Source organism: Camelus ferus, chromosome 29, assembly GCF_009834535.1.
Source record: "Camelus ferus isolate YT-003-E chromosome 29, BCGSAC_Cfer_1.0, whole genome shotgun sequence".
Lineage (NCBI taxonomy): Eukaryota > Metazoa > Chordata > Mammalia > Artiodactyla > Camelidae > Camelus > Camelus ferus.
This window is the reverse complement of record NC_045724.1, coordinates 18,847,676-18,868,981: the sequence shown is the minus strand read 5'-3', so window position 1 is coordinate 18,868,981 and position 21,306 is coordinate 18,847,676. Positions and strand designations below refer to the sequence as shown.

Genomic DNA, 21,306 nt, shown 5'->3' with positions numbered 1-21,306 from the left:
ATGCTTGAATGAATCCCGGCTCAGCATTGTGTTGCATTTGGACAAGCCTCTTAACCTAAGCCTGTTTCCAAGTCCATAAAAGTGGATTATAAAATGTTTACCTAATAAGAGTTGTTAGGAGGATTACATGAGATCATGTATGCGGCTGGCACACAGTTGCAGCTGCTACTTGTACTGAAACTTTTAGTCTGTGAACTTCCCAGGTGGTGGAAGACCCCTGGGCCAACAATTTTCCATAATGTAAGGGGAGAGGGGAGAAATCCACACTATCTGGGCAGTGACCATTCCCTTATTCTCAAATGAAACTTGGCTACTTGATCCTATCGCACTTTTGGCCAAGGGAGAAGAGATGCCATTTCTGTCACATACTCATCTCTCCTTCTAGAATATCGGCTTCCTCAAAGGCAGGGTCATGCGCTACTTACCACAGTATCCCCAGTACCTAGTGTCAGGTTCTGAAAGCACTCATATGTGTTAGTTGCCAGTTGAACAAATAAGTAAGTGCTAATTGCATCGGGGCTTAGGAAATTATGTCAAATTCTGATCCAATCTTCTGAGCTATGACTGGCAAAATTACAGTAGTAAAATCAGAGTTAAGTCAATGTCCCTCCTTCCTATCCTGTGCTGGCCAGGAAAATCCACTCAAATCTAGCACATTCCGTACTTGGAACTTGCATAAGTACACCGATCCGAGACCTTGAAAAGTGAGGGCAGTATAGTACACTGCTTTTAATACTGAGTTTGCTCAAACTCAACAGCTTTTAATGTACTGATGCCAAGATACTAAAAAGTTTTGAAAATCACTACCTTCCCAACACGTCAGCCATGAATAATTTTTTTCCTGGTGTACTTTATCTTGGTTTTCGACCAATATTTTTAACATCCTCTTGACGGTATCTATTAAAAAAAAAAAAAAGCCAGAAAAGGAGAAAGTGAAAAGTTCTGATGGAACTTCACTTGGTTCGTTTTACCCTACACTACATAATTAAAAATAAATTTTTTACTTCTCACAGAGTTCCTGAGTGGGAAGTACCTCTTCAAAACCTCCCATCTGTTTTACATCACAATTAAAAGTCTGATTGGCTGGCAAGCCTACCACTCTATAACTGGATAGATCAGGCAGGAAATCACATGGTTTTATAAAATGAGCTAAAAGATGTTAACAAAATCATTTTTTTCATGCAGTTAACTAAGAAACCAAAGCTACTCAAAACCTACTGTGTAAAATAAGTCTGGTTAATATTTTCTGATAGAGCCATGACTAATCTTTGAACTTTTTTCCAATTTAACACTGAGATTTTCTAAGCACCATGCTGGAGGCAGGAGCTCTAAATAGCAATCCCTACTCTTCAAAACATAAAGTCTAGTGGGAAAGTTTCATGGAGGCACCAGGATGATCAGGAAATAATTCACAGCCCTGCGCTTTGAAGGCTGAGTAAAATTCTAACAGGTAGACAAAGAAAAGCAGCTCTGAGGAGAGAGCATTACAAACACAGGCATGGAGACAGAAGCATACACACATACGTTCTTGAAGATCCGAGTCACCAGGCCCAGGTCAAGAAGTGAAGACGGAAGAGAATTATTATTTAGGCAACAGACAACCATGGAAGGTCTTTCAACAGGAAAGATGTGATCAGATTTGTGTGGTTTTGTTTGCTTCTTTATGCTCACATATAAGGAGTTATACTTCTCAGCAGTTATAGTTCACATGGTACATTAATAAATTAGCATTCTGGTTTCATGTGTTAGTCTCACGTGAACACTTGACATAAGCATTCTACTGAGAGGTATAACTCATTTTCAGTGGGTTAATCCACTTAAGATTTCTAAGCCTAGAAGGCTAAAGGTAAAATCTGGATGGTAACAAATTCACTGAGGCAGTGTAATACTGCACAGACCTGACTGGGCAACCAGTTGACCTTGCCTAGGTGACACCTTGAAGTCACAGCACAATTTCTTGCTATTTCTATAGAGTGGAGATCAGAGTGACTTGTGCAATAATCCAAGTGAGATGAAGGAATGGAATCAGAGCTGTGATCTTATGTGGGCTGAAGATTTACAAGAGGTTTCATTGTGGAGGGTGATGGAGAGGCAGATTCCTCAATGGGAGAGCGAAGGGAGTGCAGCACCACTGAGAGACAGAACTAAGGAGGGGCAGGTCCAAGGTGGGGGAAAAAGGACACACTGCACTCAAGGAGCTGACAGAAGAGTCATACGGAAACATCTGAAGGCAACTTAAAATATGGCTCTGAATGGGGCTCTTAAGTAAAGAGGTCAAGTTGTGTTAACAAATAAAATCACTCATAAAGGGAGTTCTAAAGGAGAAAAAAGGTCTAAGAACAGCGTGTTCGGTTAAGTCCCTAAGGGTTCAATCAATACCAGAAAACGCAAAACCAAAGTGAAATGAGCAACGCCATGCCTGCTTGTACACAGATGCTTTATTTTGGATGTTAACAGTCAACATTGTATGCAAGATTCTCTTACAAATGAAAGTTTTCCCATACATCAAAAAACTCAATTTAGTCAGGGTAATTAATTGCTGAATTAATATGAAAACCTTACAACAAAATGCAGTATTACATATGTGTAGTCAGTTTCCATGCAAGTATGGCTGCTACATTTATGTCTGGCATTTTTATAACATACTGAAAGAAATTCAAATGAACACAACAGTATAAAGGTGACTTAAGATGCCTGACATGTTTAAGATTAAAAGTCTTCTTGCAAAAAGCAACAAAGCAGTTAACTGAAGGATTCAACCAATACCAACCCAAATATGTACTATGTCCAGTAAGCCCAAGCTTATCTGCAATATATTACATTTGGGATAATTTAATGCTCAAGAAAAACTATGCTTTAAAAAAATATAGCTCTTCCAAGATATTATACTTTGGTGATTGGAGACTATGTACATCAAAACCAGCTAAGCGCTACATTAAAAAAAGAAAGAAAGAAAGAAAAAAGGAACCATTATGTGCTATTAGTTCAAGGTAACTGAAATTGAAATGATTCAGTATGATTTTGCTACAATTATTGGTTTTACAAAGTGAAATTTCTGTGAGAAGTTCACTAATTAAGAAGCAATCAACATACTTAACAAACACGCTATGAAGACTCAAATTGGTTTATCTATTTGTTATCAACAAGGCATAATCTTAGTACCACACGTTTTCTTCACTTCTCACTACATATAATATGCAAAAATGAGCAAGTAGATTTAAATAGCTTAAAACCCTTTTAGGTCTACTGTTCAAGAGCGAGGCATTGAAATACTTAGTGCTTCCATTTCTATTAACATAAAAACATCAGAGAATCTTAAGCTGTTTTTAAGGCATAGTATTTTGGTTTTTGCAAGAGTTTGCCTGGTAATGGTTGATTCCATTAAGTTAACTTGAGAACTTGCCATCATTTGCTTATCTTCTCACACAGTGCAAGTGTTGGTCGCTCTTTCCTTCTCTCTTAGCAGCAAGCCAGGTCTGCTATTTTCTATAGCAGCATACTTCAGGAGTGGAGAGGGAGAGAGTGTGTCAATTACAAATAATTAAAACTACAGTGTACAATCCTATTTACCTGTCAGTGTTTAGGTTGACAGCACACCATTATATGTCTCAAAAAAAATTACATAAAATCTCTACACAAAAGCAAATAAAGACATTCTTTCAAAAAGAAATAAAATAAGTGCAAACACCTAAAACAGGCAACTGAAGCAACTGTTGTAACCTGTAGAGAAACACAAAACATTTATAAAAGGACAAATATTTTTATAAATAAAAGATAATGTTCTCTACTTCTGAAACATTGAGTAAATATAATAAACTTCTAAGTGCAGACTGTTTTTAGGGACCAAAGTACCATATTATTTTTTAAACAAAATGCAAAAATTTCAAACACATATACAAATCACCAGATTAATTTATGACCCCCCCATATAATTTAAACAGAAAATATTAAATTATTATTTAGTACATTTTTAGAACTACTTTATAACCAACATGATTTAAAGGACATAGTGCAATATTTAAGTGGATGTGACATACAGTATAGATATTGTATTCTTTGCAGCTATAACTTACTATTGGTTGCATACTTTAAAAAGTCAAAATTGTTCTTTGTTAGCTGTAATAACAGGAAACAACACTGGCTTCTAGACACCCTGTATAGGTATAAATATCTACATTTAAGCTTTAAAAATGAAAAATAAATTATAAAGACAGACTTCTTCCCAATTTACATTTTTCCTGCTCCTACACACTGTACAATACATTCAACAAGACTCTCAGCTCTTCTGAGATTTAAGAAGAAAATACTGACTCTTTACTAATAAGGAAAAAATCTTTTTGCGATGCCTTTTGTTTTTAGTACTATGCTCAAATAAATACATTTAACACTGTAGTTAATTTTACTGTTTTTTGAAAAATATGAAAAATTAGTAGTGCAACTTTCTTTCTCTTAAATTCCTTCCCACTGTGTTTCTCTGTAAATGGTAGCCAAGTAAATCAGCACAGAGGCAAAAGTACTTCATAAAACCATATGTGCTTCACAGACATAGACTAATTTCAGAAATCATACATACTCATAAGACCTATCTGTAACAGAACTGCAGCGTCAAGAGAGGAACAACATGTATCTTCTGAAGAAAATACATGAGAATTTACTTTTAGAAGATCCATGAACATTCTAATATGATTTTCCCATCTGTAAAAAACAATTTTAAAAAATCTCATCTCTTAAAAAATAAACTATGAAAATGCCTACGTACCCCTTACTTAAGTGCCTAGCCTTCCGCCTGCCCAATATGAAAAAGGATGCAAACCGTTTTAGGGCTGTGTTAAAACTTTAAAATCAATTAATTGACAAAAAATTTCATTGCAACCTAATTTAGTATAGAATCCAGTAAGGGAGTGGGGCATTTCATCAGTTTTCATAACAATCACAGTATGAGGGCTCTTGAAGTGCTGCTGGTAGCCGTGTAAGTACTCAGATATCTTCTTGCTTGTTCAGTCATGATAAGCTGGTCTTCTGTCTTCCCATAAACCACTGTCTCCCATTCACAATTTGACTAGAAAGGAAATATTAAAGTGATGTGAAAATTACTAAAATAACTACCCATTCTACCTCACAATTAGACTTTTTAAAAAATCAAGTAATTGATTGGATTATTTGGTAAGTACTTACTGCAAAAATTTTCTGATAATGACATTGTGATTCTCTTTATAAAATGATGTTTCAAAAATACATACTAAAATATTTATGATCAATTTTTTAGCTATTTATAGTGTTTACAGCCCTGTGAAGGCAGTTTAAAAGTTCTGTTCCCACAGCTCTCCTACCCCAAATCAAATCAGTCTTAACATGGAAAGAAATGTCAGTCTTTACTGCTTCAAAGTGTAGCAAAAGAGTTAAAGAGACGATATAATGTCAAAAAATGAGCCGAGAATGCTTTATATCCTACAGATTAGAGACTACGTTCGTTAACACAAAGTCAGGTTTAGGTTTATTTCTCTTGTTTTCTTCCCTTGTTATAGAGTAAGGTTGCCACGTTAGAGAAATACCCTGCTATGTAATAAATTTTCCTGAAAAGTTGTGTTAAAACACTGGTAAATCAGATCATTTTAAATGGATTACGAGAATGTGTTACGTCGCTCTACAAAAAGCAGTGACTCAAGAAAGAGGAGGTGGCCCATCTGATCACCAGACATGTTTTCAAGGAATGCTAGTTCTGCAGTCACTGAGGTGTAAAGCAGCAAACTTCCCCTTCAATGACCTCTCAAATTCTCTGGGTTGAATTCTGAAGATAATATAATAGTAAAAATTTCTCCAGCCTTCATTTGCAGCTACATAATGGCTGCACATCATCAGAAAAAAGGATTTTGCTTTACAACTTTAAGCCAGAAAGTTCACTGGAAACCATTATACCAACAAAAACCAAGCTGAAACTGCTTCCAACCACTTACCCTTTAAAGGTAGCAATTAAGGCTACAATTATTTATTATAAGAGAAGAGGTACCAGAAGTAGATTTAGATATCTTTAGTTTAAAAATGAAATAGTGCATCAGAGATCACCAGAAGTCTCTGGCTACAATTCGAATTGTTGAGTTTATATGTGCTATGATGAGTGAGTCTCTCAAAAACCCAAATCTAGTTTGAGTGACAAAATAATAGTGAATCTCTAGTTACTGTTCTCATCAATTCTGAATGTAAAAGAAAAAGTATAATTTGTAATCAGTAAGTCCAAAGTGATAATTGAATAAACAACAACAAAAATCACTGAAAGAAATTTATAAATTCATACCTGAAGATTCTTTTCCAATGTGACAACTTTGGAAGTGTTAGGGTTTGGTTTCTTTTTATTAAGTGTATATGTTTTGTTGGTTGAATTTATATCTTGTTTTTCAGGAGTCAAGTTGCACCTATTGTCATGTATTTCCAATAATGGTATCATTAATAAAGATGTTGTAAATATATTTTCTGACTAAGAGAGAAAAAACAAAGAGGAAAGTAGAATAACTAATCCAGAAATGGAGACAAATGGAGGGACTACTGAGTAAGTGGTAGTGGAAGCCCTGTTCATTTCCCTCCAAGAAAGCTTTTGGCTCTGATGAAGTTTCTAGTAATGCAGTAAAATTAAGTATTTCAGAAATAAACCAAAGGTAAATACTGAAATGTAAAGTTTTGAGAACTACCATGTTTTGACATCATACATATGAGAGCTAACTCCTCTGAGAACAAAACAAATTTAAAAAGCAAGGAAGTAAATAAAATATTCTCTTCAGTTAATCGAATTAGGCAGAATAATACTAAAGGAAACTCTATGTATCTCTGATGGACTAGCCACACAGTGAGTAAAATGTAAGAACCACCAGGACTTAAAGCAACCATCTCAATAAAAGAAAAATTCTTTACAAACCTGCGTGTCTGAAATGTCTTCCGTCAATAGTTGAATACCTGGTTCTTCTTTTTCCCAGTTATCTAAGACTAGTGATTTTCTGACTTTCCTTACAGAAGCAGTATGCTAGAATGAATAATTTATAATAGGAACATTATGGTGAAGTCACTTGAACACAATAAGACTTTTATTAACAATGATACTGAAAGATTACCTCTTGTTTGCAGCTTTTGTAAGCAGGTTCATCCTCCTCTTTGAGGAATATGTCTGTTCCAGTTTCTTCTTTCAAAACTTCCCGAATATCTTCTTCCAAGAAGGCAAGTGGCTGTGACTAAATTATTTTTTAAAGGATTTTTAAAGTCTTTTATACCAATTCCTTTTTCTCCCCATATATAGAAACCCAACTTTTACACTTTTTCATTATTGGCATTATTTTCTCCTGGTAACCTACAGATACATAAGTTGAATAAATTAATGAACTAATCCATTCTATGACAAAAATAATTTTGCACATTCCAAGTTCACTCTAGGGAACTAAACAAAAATCTTCCTTTTGGGGAACCTATTACAGCTCCTGCTTCAATCAGGATCCTCACAATTAAACAGAAAAGAAAGATTATTTCCCCAAGTATTTTTACATAAAAATAGGAAATACAGAACAAACTGGGACTACACTAGCTCTCCTTATTCTACTTCTATGGTACTAGTTAAGAGTGTGTGTAACCACTAGTTAGCAGGGTTTTCTTACCACTAAATGTGAGTTACTTAAGAGCAGTGGTGACATCTTTTTCATCTGTGTATAGATCTCTGCACACCTAGCCTTAAGCTTAAAGCTGAGACACAGTGTTCAAGAAGTGTGTGTGTGTGTACTGGAGTGTGGAAGAGCAGGAAACAAAAAACTTGAATGTGGGCTGAATAATGAAATAGTCTCAAAATACTATTCATCCACCTTTCTATCAAATAGCTAGGCACACCATATATTCAGAAAAAATTTTAATTATATCAAACTTAATATCTACCATAACCAAGATTTGTTTAGCCCATGTCTCCAGTCAATAAAGTCAGGAAGAACAGCAGTCATATATAAATGAGATTTCACAGTACTTACAAAAACTTTAAAAATGGAAATAGATTTTAAAGTGCTCTCTTCTACAGCCTGAGACCTGCAGGAATCATGTCAGTATGTCTGTGTGTTGCTCCAAGAGCTTTTGTTCTAAAGATTACATTTCACAAAGAACATACATTAGACGTTCTTAAAAAGAAATCTGGAATCTGTTGTTTCCCCTGTAAGAATACAAATGTCCTATGGCTAAGACATAGATGAATTCATCACCACCAACAATTATTCTCTTAATTGTCCTAATGTGACAAAGAAAAAGAACTGCTGCACTTAACACTCCTCAGGTTAGGGAATACCAAAATTAATAGATTTATATTTAAAGAACTTCCAAGGTTTCTGAGTAATTTTCAATAAACATCAGACGAATCAATGTTTATTAAGAAAGCAACATATAATTAAGATGTACCTGATTAAAATTCTAAAGCCAATCTCTAAGAAGTGCATTTGACTCATAGTAAGACACATTAGAGAGCTCAGTGGTTAGCACATACTAGGTGCTCAGTAAAAACTGGAGCATGAGGAGCAGGAGGAATGAAAAGTCAGTTCACTGCCAATGAGCCTATAGATATTTTAACAATTTTAATTACAAAATCAATACTTTCCTTTTATCTTAAATTGCTGATGAAAATTATCTGTTTTGGCAATGGATAAATCCTTCCCAAACACGTACAAACTTACAGGCACTTTAGGTCACTTGAAACCTAATTTCTTGCACACTATTATTAAAATGATAGTTTTTATTCAACATAAAACATTGACCAAATGACCCTGAGGCACTGGAGAAATTTTTAAATGTCTTCAAGTAATTGTTTATTTGTCTAATTTCCAATTAGGCTACACACCCCTATGAAGGCAGGAACCATACCCGACATGTTAACATTACATCCCCAAAGCCTAGCACCTATAAGGCACTCAATCAATATTTGTTGAATTAATGACAGTTTTTTTAAATGAGTAACAAAATACTGAAATGGATTAGTTAAATCAATTAGGTAATTTCATAGAATGGAATATTACACAAACATTAAAAATTATAGCATACATACAATTTACTAATTTTAAACAGGTTACAAAACAGTACAAAAAGTGTGATCTTATTTTTATTTTGTGTATATGCATAAAAACTAAAAAGTTTAGAGAACTCTAAAGAGAATATAATTGTTCACAGCAGTATATGGAGTAAGTGACAAAAAGACTTGATCAGTCCTACTATTTACCCTCTAAAACAGTAATTAAAAAAAGGGGGGGGGGGAAGGCTAGAAGACTTGAGAGTCTGACATTTCTGGTAGAAATTGATTAAATCAAATAAACTAGAATTTATTAATTAATCTACCCAAAATGTGACTAAAAATAGAACATAACCAGAGTACCTTGGAAGTGACCAATATTTAAAAAATCATACTTTCTTTTTATTAAACCCAGTTTGTCAGGCTCTATATCTGCCTAGAATTAGACTGCCCATGGCTCACTTAAGGTACTTCAGAGTTGACTATATATATATATATGAAAGATAACACCTCCCGTCTCCATTCATGAACTACTGCTGTTACCACTATGATTAAAATAGTAATCATATCAACGAAGCACAGATTTCCAAAACTTAGTATCAACCCCTTAAATTATCTTTTACCTTCACAAATAACCCCTGGGGTGTGTTTTATAATCTCCACTGAATAGAAGAGGAAACTGAACCTTAAAGAGGTATCCTGATTAATCAGTTTCAAAAATATTATTAGAAAAGTGCTTATGTATATCAAATTTATTTTATTCTACTCTAGGTAACTTTACTGAAACTACTAAAAGGTGGGTTTTAGTATTAAGAAATGGACACTGACACTGGATTTACCTTCTCTAGATGATATAATGTAAAGAAAGCATGAATCCACAACAAGCGAAACAAAAATTTACAAGGAAAAAGATTAACACAAATTCAAACTTATAAATTAAGGGGTAAAAGCTTTTTAATCTGGTTCAGTGAACATCTTTTTTTAATGTTAAAAATCAAGAATAAAAATCAAAATTTGCATCTTATTAAAATTAGGAAAATTCTTAAAAATAAAAGGAGTATACATACCACGATTTTAAGAGGTCCATATTTCTTCTCCTGAGCAGCAAGTGCATTCTTAAAAGGAGTAGGAGTTCTTGGTGTGGTACCCAAAATAGATCTTCTAATGGTAGGTGTTCTAAACCTATACAATCATTTAGATATTTGTATTACAGTCAAAATTTGATTTCTTATAGTTAAGGCAAAGCCACGATAAAAGCACACACTAAATTTATCTTGCATATACAAACACTTTATTCAAACCTTCTAAGAGTGTGTTAAAGTATGCCTGCCTAAACTGATTCTTAGTTGAAGCAATCATCTTAAAACAGAAAAAAGACAAATGTAGAGAAAATTATTTAAAATGTTTGCTTGAAGTCAAAGTTTTATACTCTATTTAGCTGGTTTTCAGTCTCCCAGGGGTAAAACATAAGGTTATGATTTATTTTTATTTTAATTCTAAGTCCCACATGGATAGGGACTATGATACATGTATAAATGGACAAAAAGCTAATGTACTCATGAAACCGTGCTTCCCATTTTCCTAACACAATCATTTAATACCTACTTACCCGACATTTTCCTTTTGATCTTTGGGGGTTGTTTCCTTATGAAGAGGAGTTGTAATAAGAACTTTCTGCCCACAGATAGGGGTTGATGTGAATGAAGGATTTTCTATGTTAACTTGTTCATTTCCAGGACATGTGTTGAAAAACTAAAAAAGGAAGAGAGATTAAATACAATGTCTAAAATGTCAAAATCCCTACACAAAATTTAAACTGGCAAGATTTTCAAATTATTTCTTCATTCCTTTTAGGAAAGGATTATCAGTAATACTACATTTACATTCCATTCCATAAAAATTAAGCTCCATGAGAGCAGGAATTTCTGTTCTGCTCATCACTGCCACCCTAGCTCTTAGAACACTGTTTAACACGTAACAGGCATTCAAGAAATGACCATTTAACAAATATTAAAAGTTACAAAACACAATAAAAAAAATTTCCAAACAGTATATATTATCAAATAGGAATATACAGAAAACATAAATAGCTGCTGTTAAATATAAGTTTTGTACAACAGCATAACTAAAAAAAGTTTTATTATTTTATTAATAAATGATCTTAAGTGTTCTTTTCCATGAGAATATTTAGAATTCAGAATATAATAATAATGTTTTGCTAATGAGAAATAAAGCTCTCTAGCAAATCTGCCTATTTAGAAAAGAGCTCAGAACCTCTGAACAGCCAAAACTGGTATCACAGAGTCCATTTTCCAAACAACACAATTTACTGGATCTTAATTTACATACAACTGTGAAATACTAATTTATTCTTTTACCCAACAGAGTAGAAGCAATGGTAGGAAAAAGTAGAAACTGCTTTAATGCTACTTATAACTGGAGAATTCTAGTGCCATCAGTTCTGGCTCCTAATATTTTCAATGTATTTAATCCTAAGATCAGCAGTCAAACCTTAAAACACTGTAGAGATGCCATCAATCAAAGAATAAAATCCAAACAACCCTTTGCTATGGGATACAAGGTCTTTATAATCATGTCTCACCTTCTCAGTCATTTTCTACCTTAGAATTTACTCTTCAACAAAAATTATTAGCATGCAAAACTCCAAAGATAGAAAAATGCTACTGTGCCCAAACCTGGTTCACCTTCCTCAAGATGCTTTGTAACTCTTGAGGATGGGGGTGGGGACACACTACTTACATTGTAGCCTATGTAAATGGCAACCCCTGAAGCACAGGGGGCATGGTTTTCAGAGAACACAGGGGTTGTGTACTTACTGCCAGATCCTCATCCTTCCAGTATCAAAATGCACCTCCAATTATATCCCCAACATGCTCCAAGTTTACTTGACCATTAAACTTCTGTCTTCTCCCATAAAACTTTTCAACCTCTGTCAAGACACTTTCAGCAAACACCAGCTCCTTCTCTTTCTTACTAACTGACCTTGGACAGATAGTTTAACTTCTCAATTTCATTCCACCTACCTCCTAAGGTTTTTTGAAAGAGCGTTAACCAAGGTGTCGTATTAAGAAAAGTGTTTAGCGCACAGCCTAGAACATAGCGTTCATTAATAAAGACAGTATTATAAAATAAAAGGTACAGTTTGCTCTGACATAATTATCTGCTGCCCAGGGATATAACTCCAGGAGAAAGTGGTAGTTCCTGACATCCCTAGAAGAACTTCCGACACACGGAAGTCTTACGGGGAGCAGCTCTCTATGGGCACAGATACCTGACACCTGCTGAACAGTCAGTCAGGAAACTGGCTTTCAGTCTCAGCTCTACCATTAGATAACTTTGGGCAAATTATTTTACCTTTCTGGGCCTATTTCCTGATGAGTCCTATAAAGACGTAGAATTACACATCTAAAGCATCCCTTTTAGCCCTAAAAATTGTAAGGTACTGTAATGCAGCTACTTTATTTTGTGAGATACTTTTCTGATTTATCGTGGCTTAGCATTCTCATGTATACGTTTAAATACATTATCCATTTTTATGTGTCAGCAAAGCAACGAACTGCTAGTATGGATATTAAAGACCTAATTTAATCCAGCTCCTCAACATCTGGAAACATAATCAAAAACAACATTTCTACCTGTGAAGGAGAAAATGGTAGTGTTTTCACTGGTGTGTGCTTTAGTGCTGTATTACCGCCGTCGCTGAACGAGCCATCGCCAAGTTCGCTGCCCGGGGACTGACCCACTCGCATCCTTCTCTTCTTTCTGAGGATGGTTGGGGGAGTGCTAAACTTGGCCACATTTGGGGATGTTAAAGGAACAGCCTCACCATCTGCACCGTTACAACTGGTTTTTTTCCCTTCAAGTACAAGACTGACGTTAACTTGACATTCCATGGCTCCTTCATTGTGTTGAATCCGCATTAGTTTAACTGGGGTGGACTTGACGGGAGAAGCAGCAGCATCGGAAAGATCAAAGCTAGTAACATCACTCCATGCTACGGGATCCTGCAACAAATTAAATTTCCAACAAACGTTATGAATGCCATAACCTAGTTAAATCTAATCTTGAACACAGTATGATGATTTCCAGAGTTAATTAACTACTCATTTTTTATCAGCAGAAATAGGCTTTCCTTGGGTCATCTTTTTTTTTTAAGCAAGACCATCTGAGAAAAGCAGATAATGCTTCTACAACTCCAATTCTGAACATCCCAGAATAATATTTCATCTAATTCTGTAGCTGAAGCTTACTGCCAAAGTACTTTAAATAAAAAGAACAAATTATTTTAAGTTGTTATAAAAGAGTACAATTCATCATAAAACTTCATATTTGATTCCACATTAGAAAACTTTACAGCCTTTTCTGCACCTACATAATCACGTGGTAATGAGCATGGAACATCCTCAAAATGGTCATACACTATGATCCAAAAATTCAACTTAGCCTAAGGACATAATCATGATTTTGCACACAACTTTACATAATACGTTCTTTAACTTGTAATACTTAGAAACTGGACACCACATGAATATCCAATAATAACAGTGTGTTGGGTTAATAAATTTTGTTACATTCACATGATAGAACATCATGAAGCCATTAAAATTCAAATTTAAAAAAAGTTAAGAAAATAGAGACATGCTCATTATGTAGTATGGGAAAAATCCACAAACATAATACATTAGTGTATATTTGGGTTCAAAAATATACACACATGTGTGTTTTATATGTATAGAACCCAGCTTGAAAGGAAATACCTCAAATTATTAACTCATTTTAATTTTCTTCTTTACAGTATTCTCTAGTTTCCAGCTATCTCTAATATACTTGTACCACTTGTATAATTAATTAATAAACAAATAAATATATATATATATTTTGCCAGAATTCACTGCAAAACATCAGATCAAAATTAAGCATGACATAAAAGAACGCATAACATAAAATTGGTCAATGTCCCTGAAATCACATCATTAACATTGAGCTTTTGACAATTTCAGACTTACAGATTCAATAAGTTCCAGAGTCTCTGCGAATTCTGGGATGGTCTGTAGGGAGGACAGCACAGCATTTGCCTCCACAGCCAGGAACTTCGTGGGGGAGCTCTGCTGAGCAGACACGGCCTGAGTGTCATCCATTCTGTAAAACTCCGCGGCGTGCTCCTCGAGGCTGTTTAGCGTATTAGACACGCTATCATCCATGAGGAAACTACCAGACCAGCTAGAAAAGCTTCCAGGTTGCTAAAAATACAAAAGAAATCTGAACGCTATTTCTCATTCCCATTCTAAGCAAAAATTTAGACTTTAAGTAAGAGTATCTTCTTGAACAACACACTTCACAACATTTCGGCTAAAAAATACAGTAGCAACTATACCACCATTCCTCAAAACTGATAAAAATATGTTTTTTCATTAAACTTCATCTTGACTATATTTCTTCTTTCTAATAAACTTTTTAGAATCTATAAAGTCACAGTGAGGTAAACCTAGCATGTGTATACTACAACATAAGGTCCAAACTACTAGAATCTGGCATTTCTCCACCTCTCAAACTTCATCTCCCAGCACTCCCACTCACAAGCCCTACCCCCCCGGGGAATACTGAACACCCAGCTGCGCTACTGCAGTTCCCTGATGAGCTGGTCACCAGCTTACCCCAACGTGCCTTTGCACAGCCTGCTGCTCCCCTTATGTAGATGTTCAACCCGCTGAGCAGGGAGAACTCTCCCTCCTCATTTAAGTATGATACAGTTTAAGTATTGGAAAACACATCATCTTATCATACACTTTTACCTGTTCCATCTATAACAATGTCCTAGTTCACCTATTTCGCTGATATATAATCACTGCCTTACTTTCAAGACTGAGCTCAAAGAGGCTTTCTTCCAGGAACTCCTCAGACCACATAAATCTCAGTTTCCTATGAGCTCCTATAAAACTAAGTGACTTATTTTATCTCACTGGATCCTGTTTCTTATGTGTCACAACTGCAGAGCAGGCCTTTGAATTCAAGGATGGTGTCATTTTTCTTTATCTCTCTAGAGATGTACATAGCAATTTACTTATCTTTTGAGCCTAGATCCCTAGTGTCTCTTGATGAAAAAGAAGAGACCTGACCTTGAAGAGCTATGATTAAGAAATTATATATAATTTGAAAACTGTTAAAAATAGTAGATCCTAAGAGTTCTCATCACAAGGAAAAATAAATTTTTTTGGTATTTATGAGACGATGGGTATTCATTAAACTTATTATGGTAATCACTTCACAGTATAAGTAAGTAAAAATCATTATACCGAACACCTTAAAACTATGGTGCTATGTTAATTATACCTCAAAAAAATAAAAAGAAACAGGATGTAAAGTGTATAGCACTGTCAAACAGAACCCTCTGAGGTGACAAAAAGGTTCTGCACCTGAAACTGCTCAATATGGGCACCACTAGCCATATAAGCAACAAAATTGTAGCTAGTGCAACTGAGAGGCTGAATTTTTAACTTTTAAATTAAATGTGGCTAGTAACTACCATATTTTAGAAAGCATAGTGCTCAGTCCATAAGGAAGCCCTCAATAAATGGTACCCATTACTATTAAAAATCACTAGAATGTGCCAGATATTCACAATACTAAAATGTTAAATTTCAAGTTAAGGTGAAAAAATTAATTTTCAACATTGTTGCAAAACAAGTTCCACTTGTTTTAAAGTTTCCTATAAATAAAAGAAATTAAAGCAATCTTATTTCACTAGCATAACCACCTTCTGAGTTTACAATCACTTTCTGGATACAGCTTCCAAACCATATATATTTCAAGTAAGCCTGCAGGTGGGAAAAAGATTCAAAGAGGGAGGTTACTAGGCCCACTGGCAAAACCATAAGTTTGCAATCGTACACACCTGATTCTGAATCCCTAGCAACAAATCACCTACTTTGCAGAGTTAATATAAGGACTACCAGGAGTACATGTAACACATCAACAATAGTGGAACATGATGAATACTTGGTAAAATGGCAGTCATTATTATCATATAATTATTTAGAATAGAATACATACAGGGGAGGGTATAGCTCAAGCAGTAGAGTGCATGCTTAGCATGCACAAGGTCCTGGGTTCAATCACCAGTACCTCCTCTAAAAATAAATAAACAAACAAACCAAATTACCTCCCTTGCCAAAAAATAAAACAAAAAAAAAACCAGAAAATACATTAGAATAGGATACATATTTTATATATGTATGGAGTCTATTACACTGGGTACAGCAACTTCCCTCTAGAATCTCCTTCAACAAGATTTTTATGAGAGTTAATTTTAGATAGCAAGTTCTAAAAAACAAATTAATAACTTTCTCCCTTTTTAATGCAAAATGCCAGTTCTTTTAGCTAATTATATCCTATTAAATTAAAAAATGACTACTATCAAAAAAATAGAAAATGTGCTTAAACATGAATATATTGTCTACAAATGTAGACTCTCTTACCATGAATATTTATTTGCAGCTTCTTAATAAAACCAAAATTAACTTTAAAATAAGTACCCTTAGATTAGATCTTCCTATTTACCCATGGTTTTTGCAGTTTCAAAACAAAAATTACTTTTCCCATGGTGTATATAGCTCATCTATTACAATTAACAAATGTAATGTTTTCATTAATATTTTCTGAAGTGGTATAAAGACATCACTAGTTGCCTCGTAATGCTATTTCAAGTTCTCAGGTTAGTCTATTTCATAACTTTGTTAGTTCTTAGTCACTGTAAATGTACTGTCCCCTCATTCAGCCCCAAACCAAGAAAAATACTTTCCTAAATGTACAAAGTCCCAGGATATTAAACTTTTTAAATTGTCAGTTAAATATAAACTTTTTTTCCTTTTAATACATCTAGCACAGCCTGTTAACTTAGCTAGAATCATTACCACTTATTCCGATTCAATACTCCGAGCTGTTCTCGTCAACCAAATCTCAGACCAGTTTTCATACCTAGTAACCAAAACCCAACATCCACAGAAAAATTTCTTTAGAGAGCATAAAATTGAAATGTTCCCTTTTCCCATATTTTTACCATTATTACTTTTTCCAATTTACTGAATTTGTATTCTAAATATAGTAAAAGGGAAAAATTTTTCTAAGAGAATAAAACTAATTTTGAAGCACATAAATCTCTATACATCTATAAATTCCTTGGTGTTTTTTAGCCTTTGTTTCTATTAAGGCCATTATTACATGGAATGTCTAAAATAAAACCAAAGCCTAATCTAAACCACATAAAATTTTCAAAAATATGCACATCAAAAATTATATCATAAATTTGCTTGATATTTATGATTCAAGAAATATCTTAATACAGAACATTGTGAACTATGTTCAAAGAGATGCATATCAAAAACAGGCAACCTCAAAGCTGTAAATCAGAAAAACTATTTTCAGTCCATATTAAAATATGAAGTCACGATGAATATGCTTTCCACTTGCTGGCATACAAAAGTCAATAAAATTATAAAACTATAAAACTATAAAACCATATAAAGCATATATACGATTCTAACAATAAAATCTAAACACTTAAGCTTATTTCTTACTGATGGAATTCGCTTTCTTCTAACTTCATTCTCAGCTGACATTAGAAGCAACTCAAGTTCCTTTATTTTTTTTTCCTTATCAGGATCTTCATCAACAAAGGGTTGCTAAAATAAGTTAAATAAAAGAGAAAAAAACAGGCTACTTACATAATTGCTTTATTATTATTATGAATGTTCTAGTTTTTATTTTCTTCTATGCAACATAAAATCTATTTTCTCTAATAAAGCTTACTACTACTAAATCCCAAATACTCAGTATCATAATCCATCTGGTACCCCCTTTAAAGAAGTGCTGGTAAATGTTTTCAATTTATCAGAAAAGATTTGGGAAATTTAAACGTATTAAAAAAACAAAACTTGCATTGTATCATCTATGTCAGTTTACAAACTTATGTGTGAACTCTGTTTTAATTTATTGACTCAATGTACATATTCTATCCATTTTAGCAAAAATATGTGCATTCATAACCTGAATGCTCTAAGTTGGAAGAATGAAAGAACCACCCTCTGATGCTGTGGAGTATCTTACATTTGTACGGTTTACATTTCTCAAACCCATTTACAAACTTTCTCCATTAATGGTATAATATTCAAATAGGTCGGATAGCATTGTTTTTGCCCTAGTTTTATAGATGAGGAAATAGGCACTATTAGACTTGGAAATGTTTGAAAGTATTTCCTTTGTTGTTGCAGTTGTTTTTGTTTTTGTTTTTTGTTTTTAATAAATAAAAGTTACCTGAATAAAGGCAGAAGACGTCTGAACATGTTCTACACAACTGCCTTCAGGTGATAAATACTGATAGCCCGGGATCTAGAAAGTAATTAAAACATTAATATCATACATATAACACTATATAAATGCTTTTAAATCTGAAGCAAAGCACAAAAACAGAATAAAATATCAACATTAAAAATCTGTCTCTGTTAACTTTAAATATTATGTACTATAGTTTCTTCTTTTTTTTTAAATAATAATTTCCTAACTAATAATTACATCTCCATTCTTAGAATCTACTGATTGAAAGTCATTAGATCTTAGGAAAGACCTGTTTTCTCCTGAATGAAATATGAGAATTATTTGACTAGATTTATCAGCCAGTCTTTTATTATCTGCAATATCCACCAAATATTTTTAAAAATCTGCTATTAAAGTATTGCTCTATCTTCTGGAGAAGACAAAGTAACTGTGTTCCTATTCTTCAGAGGAAGGGGCTGGTCCACGTGAAGCGCTCAAGAAGATGGAGCCTACAGTAGTTTTCAGTATCCTTATCTCCTACTCCTACCACCACCCCCTGCAATCTGTGTACAGAAAGATGTGAAAACAGAGGCTGTTTCTAGTCCTTGTCTTCAAAAACAAGTAGAATCACTCATGTACTTTTTAATACTCTGACAATAGACTAAGAGTTGATTCTGTTTCTTTTCTAAAGTATCTGTAATAAAAATTTTGAAGTTGCACGCAAATTTAGTGTGCAGTGGTGGGAAGAAATACGAAAGTCTTTTTTAAAATCTTAAAAACTTAAATATAAATTTGAAATGGTCTATTTTCCATAATGGCCCACCTAAGTCACTTTCATATGCAGTATCACTATACATAACTTCTAACACAGAACTTAATTTTCACAACACTTGATAATATCAGTTATTGCTCACCTTCCAACGAATCAGAAACTTATCTTTCTCAAATGTTTCATTTAAATCTGTGACAGTATTTCAAACCAAATCCATTTTTTCAAGTGAAAATTAGAACTATCTTTTTAGCAGTTTAAATGAACTGAACTATGAACACATAAACCTTTCAAGAATTATTAAAAGGTAAATAATTCTTAAAGCACAAGAAAGATCCTTACTTCCTATATATATGTATACATATTTTTTTACTTTCCAATATATTTTGACTGAGAGTGTTAAACACTCCATTGGCCCCAAATGATTTTAAAAAGTATCTTCCTATGAGTTAAAAAAAATAAATTTAAATGATAATCTTTCTAAGATAGAAGCAGAATGTTTCAGTATATGCTGCTGAAATCTAGGACTCTGAAGAAAAATGTAAAGAAAAGACAATAAAAACTTTAAGGTACAACTGAGTACCAGCAGATAACTCCTGTCTTCATATGTTTTCCTATTTGTAAATTAAGATGTCACCAGTTTTTTTTTTAAGTGGTTCTTTTAAAATTATATCTAAAAAAATATAATGTCCATTTAATGGAATAAAATAAAATCTGAGGCATACTAAGCACAGATTTTTAATACCTAGCCAAATTTTATCTTTCGGTAGACACTATTAAATCCTGACCTCATCTTTACATTTTATGTGACAAGAATCAAGAACTGGTTAACATGAAAAATGGCATGACAGACAAGCAGACAGGAAAATGTAAAACAAATCTTATGAAAACTCCTAAACTAATTTCTTCCAGGTAGGAAAATATAAGGAAAATAAAGCCTGCCCTATGATGAACATGGGTAATCTTCAATTAACCTATCTAAACAAAGGCTGAAGTCACTCAGTCAGTTGAGTGATAAGGGAAAAGCAAGATTGAATGCCATCAAAAAACCAATTATTTACCACAGTCCTCAAAAGGATGACTTGAATGATTTCTGACTATTTTCTCCTTTAAACCATTTTATATACACTTACCTCTTAGAGATAAGCAATACTACAATTACACAAAATATTCTTTAAAAAGAAACTACAATAGATATTAAAGCACAAATGACCATTAGCTTTGAATCATGAAAATTCAATGATGGTATTAGGAAATACACATACTAAGTTTCTTAACCAGATAATGTAAAAATTATATATAAAAGGAAGTATTTTAATACGTTTGTTCCCCCAAATATTTATCAATCAAAACAAGTAGAGATAAACTTCCACTAATGCTTCATCAGCTAATTATGGCATATTTTTTTGGTTTGGAAATTGACATGTCTATTTCCCTTAATATATGTTGTATTTGTCCTATTAAGAAATTAAACATCTTCCCATACAGCAAGTAAAGTAATTTTTTAAATAATAAAAGTATTAAAAATATGTGCCTGAACAGGTATGTAAAACTGATTCTGGGTTTGCAAATGGTCCATAGCCGCACAAGGTTTGTGTTGAAGTTTAGATGAAGATCGTTCTGATTTTATTCCATCTTGTAAGTAGCCCTCCTGCTCCACTTTTCTTCGCATAGTAGAATTCCAATGGTTTTTGATAGAATTATCAGTCCTAAGAAATGAAAGTGTATGTTTAAAAAGAAACAGAGGATTCCATACATTTTAACACTGTATAAAGTATACAAGGTACTTAAAATACATTTTAACAACTGGTGAAATTAGATACTTTTTAACTCAAAAAATAAACTGTATGTGTGTCACACACAGCTCTAAACACTGGAGCTATAGCAGTGAATAAAACAAAGTCCCTGCTTTCATGGGGTTTACATTCTCACTGGAAGTGTGGCAGCAGGGAAGGAGAAAAGAAGACAAAAATAAATTATAAGAAAAATAGTCCAATGCAGATCATTTAAAGTAGGATAAGAAAAGTGAGTAACTGGGGTAATTTTGATTAGGTGGTCTAGGAAGTCCTCTGTAAGGTGACAGTGAAGCTAAGATCTGAATGATGAGAATGAACCAGCCATATAAGGAGAGAAAAAAAGAGCATTCCAGATAAAGGGCATAGCAAGGACAGAAGCCTTAAAGCCAGGATCAAAC

General features: G+C 33.7%; 1 protein-coding gene across 3 annotated transcripts in view; it reads right to left on the bottom strand.

The window, feature by feature from the left end:
- Nucleotides 1-2,424: 2,424 nt before the first annotated feature.
- The window catches only part of MYBL1 (MYB proto-oncogene like 1), a 32,212-nt gene continuing 13,330 nt past the window's right edge, over nt 2,425-21,306 (bottom strand). Inside the window, exons 6-16 of one of the 3 annotated variants that reach the window (XM_006193743.3) lie at nt 20,647-20,821; nt 18,344-18,418; nt 17,608-17,712; nt 14,041-14,274; nt 12,670-13,038; nt 10,623-10,765; nt 10,081-10,195; nt 7,101-7,217; nt 6,908-7,012; nt 6,293-6,472; nt 2,425-5,059 (exon numbers count right to left, since the gene is read on the bottom strand). In XM_006193743.3, coding sequence (XP_006193805.2) covers nt 4,931-5,059; nt 6,293-6,472; nt 6,908-7,012; nt 7,101-7,217; nt 10,081-10,195; nt 10,623-10,765; nt 12,670-13,038; nt 14,041-14,274; nt 17,608-17,712; nt 18,344-18,418; nt 20,647-20,821 — 1,747 coding nt within the window. In that variant the 3' untranslated portion in view covers nt 2,425-4,930. Of the gene's footprint in view, nt 5,060-6,292; nt 6,473-6,907; nt 7,013-7,100; nt 7,218-7,247; nt 7,334-10,080; nt 10,196-10,622; nt 10,766-12,669; nt 13,039-14,040; nt 14,275-17,607; nt 17,713-18,343; nt 18,419-20,646; nt 20,822-21,306 lie in introns of those variants that run through there. The other 2 variants (XM_006193744.3, XM_032469963.1) reach the window with 2 other exon arrangements.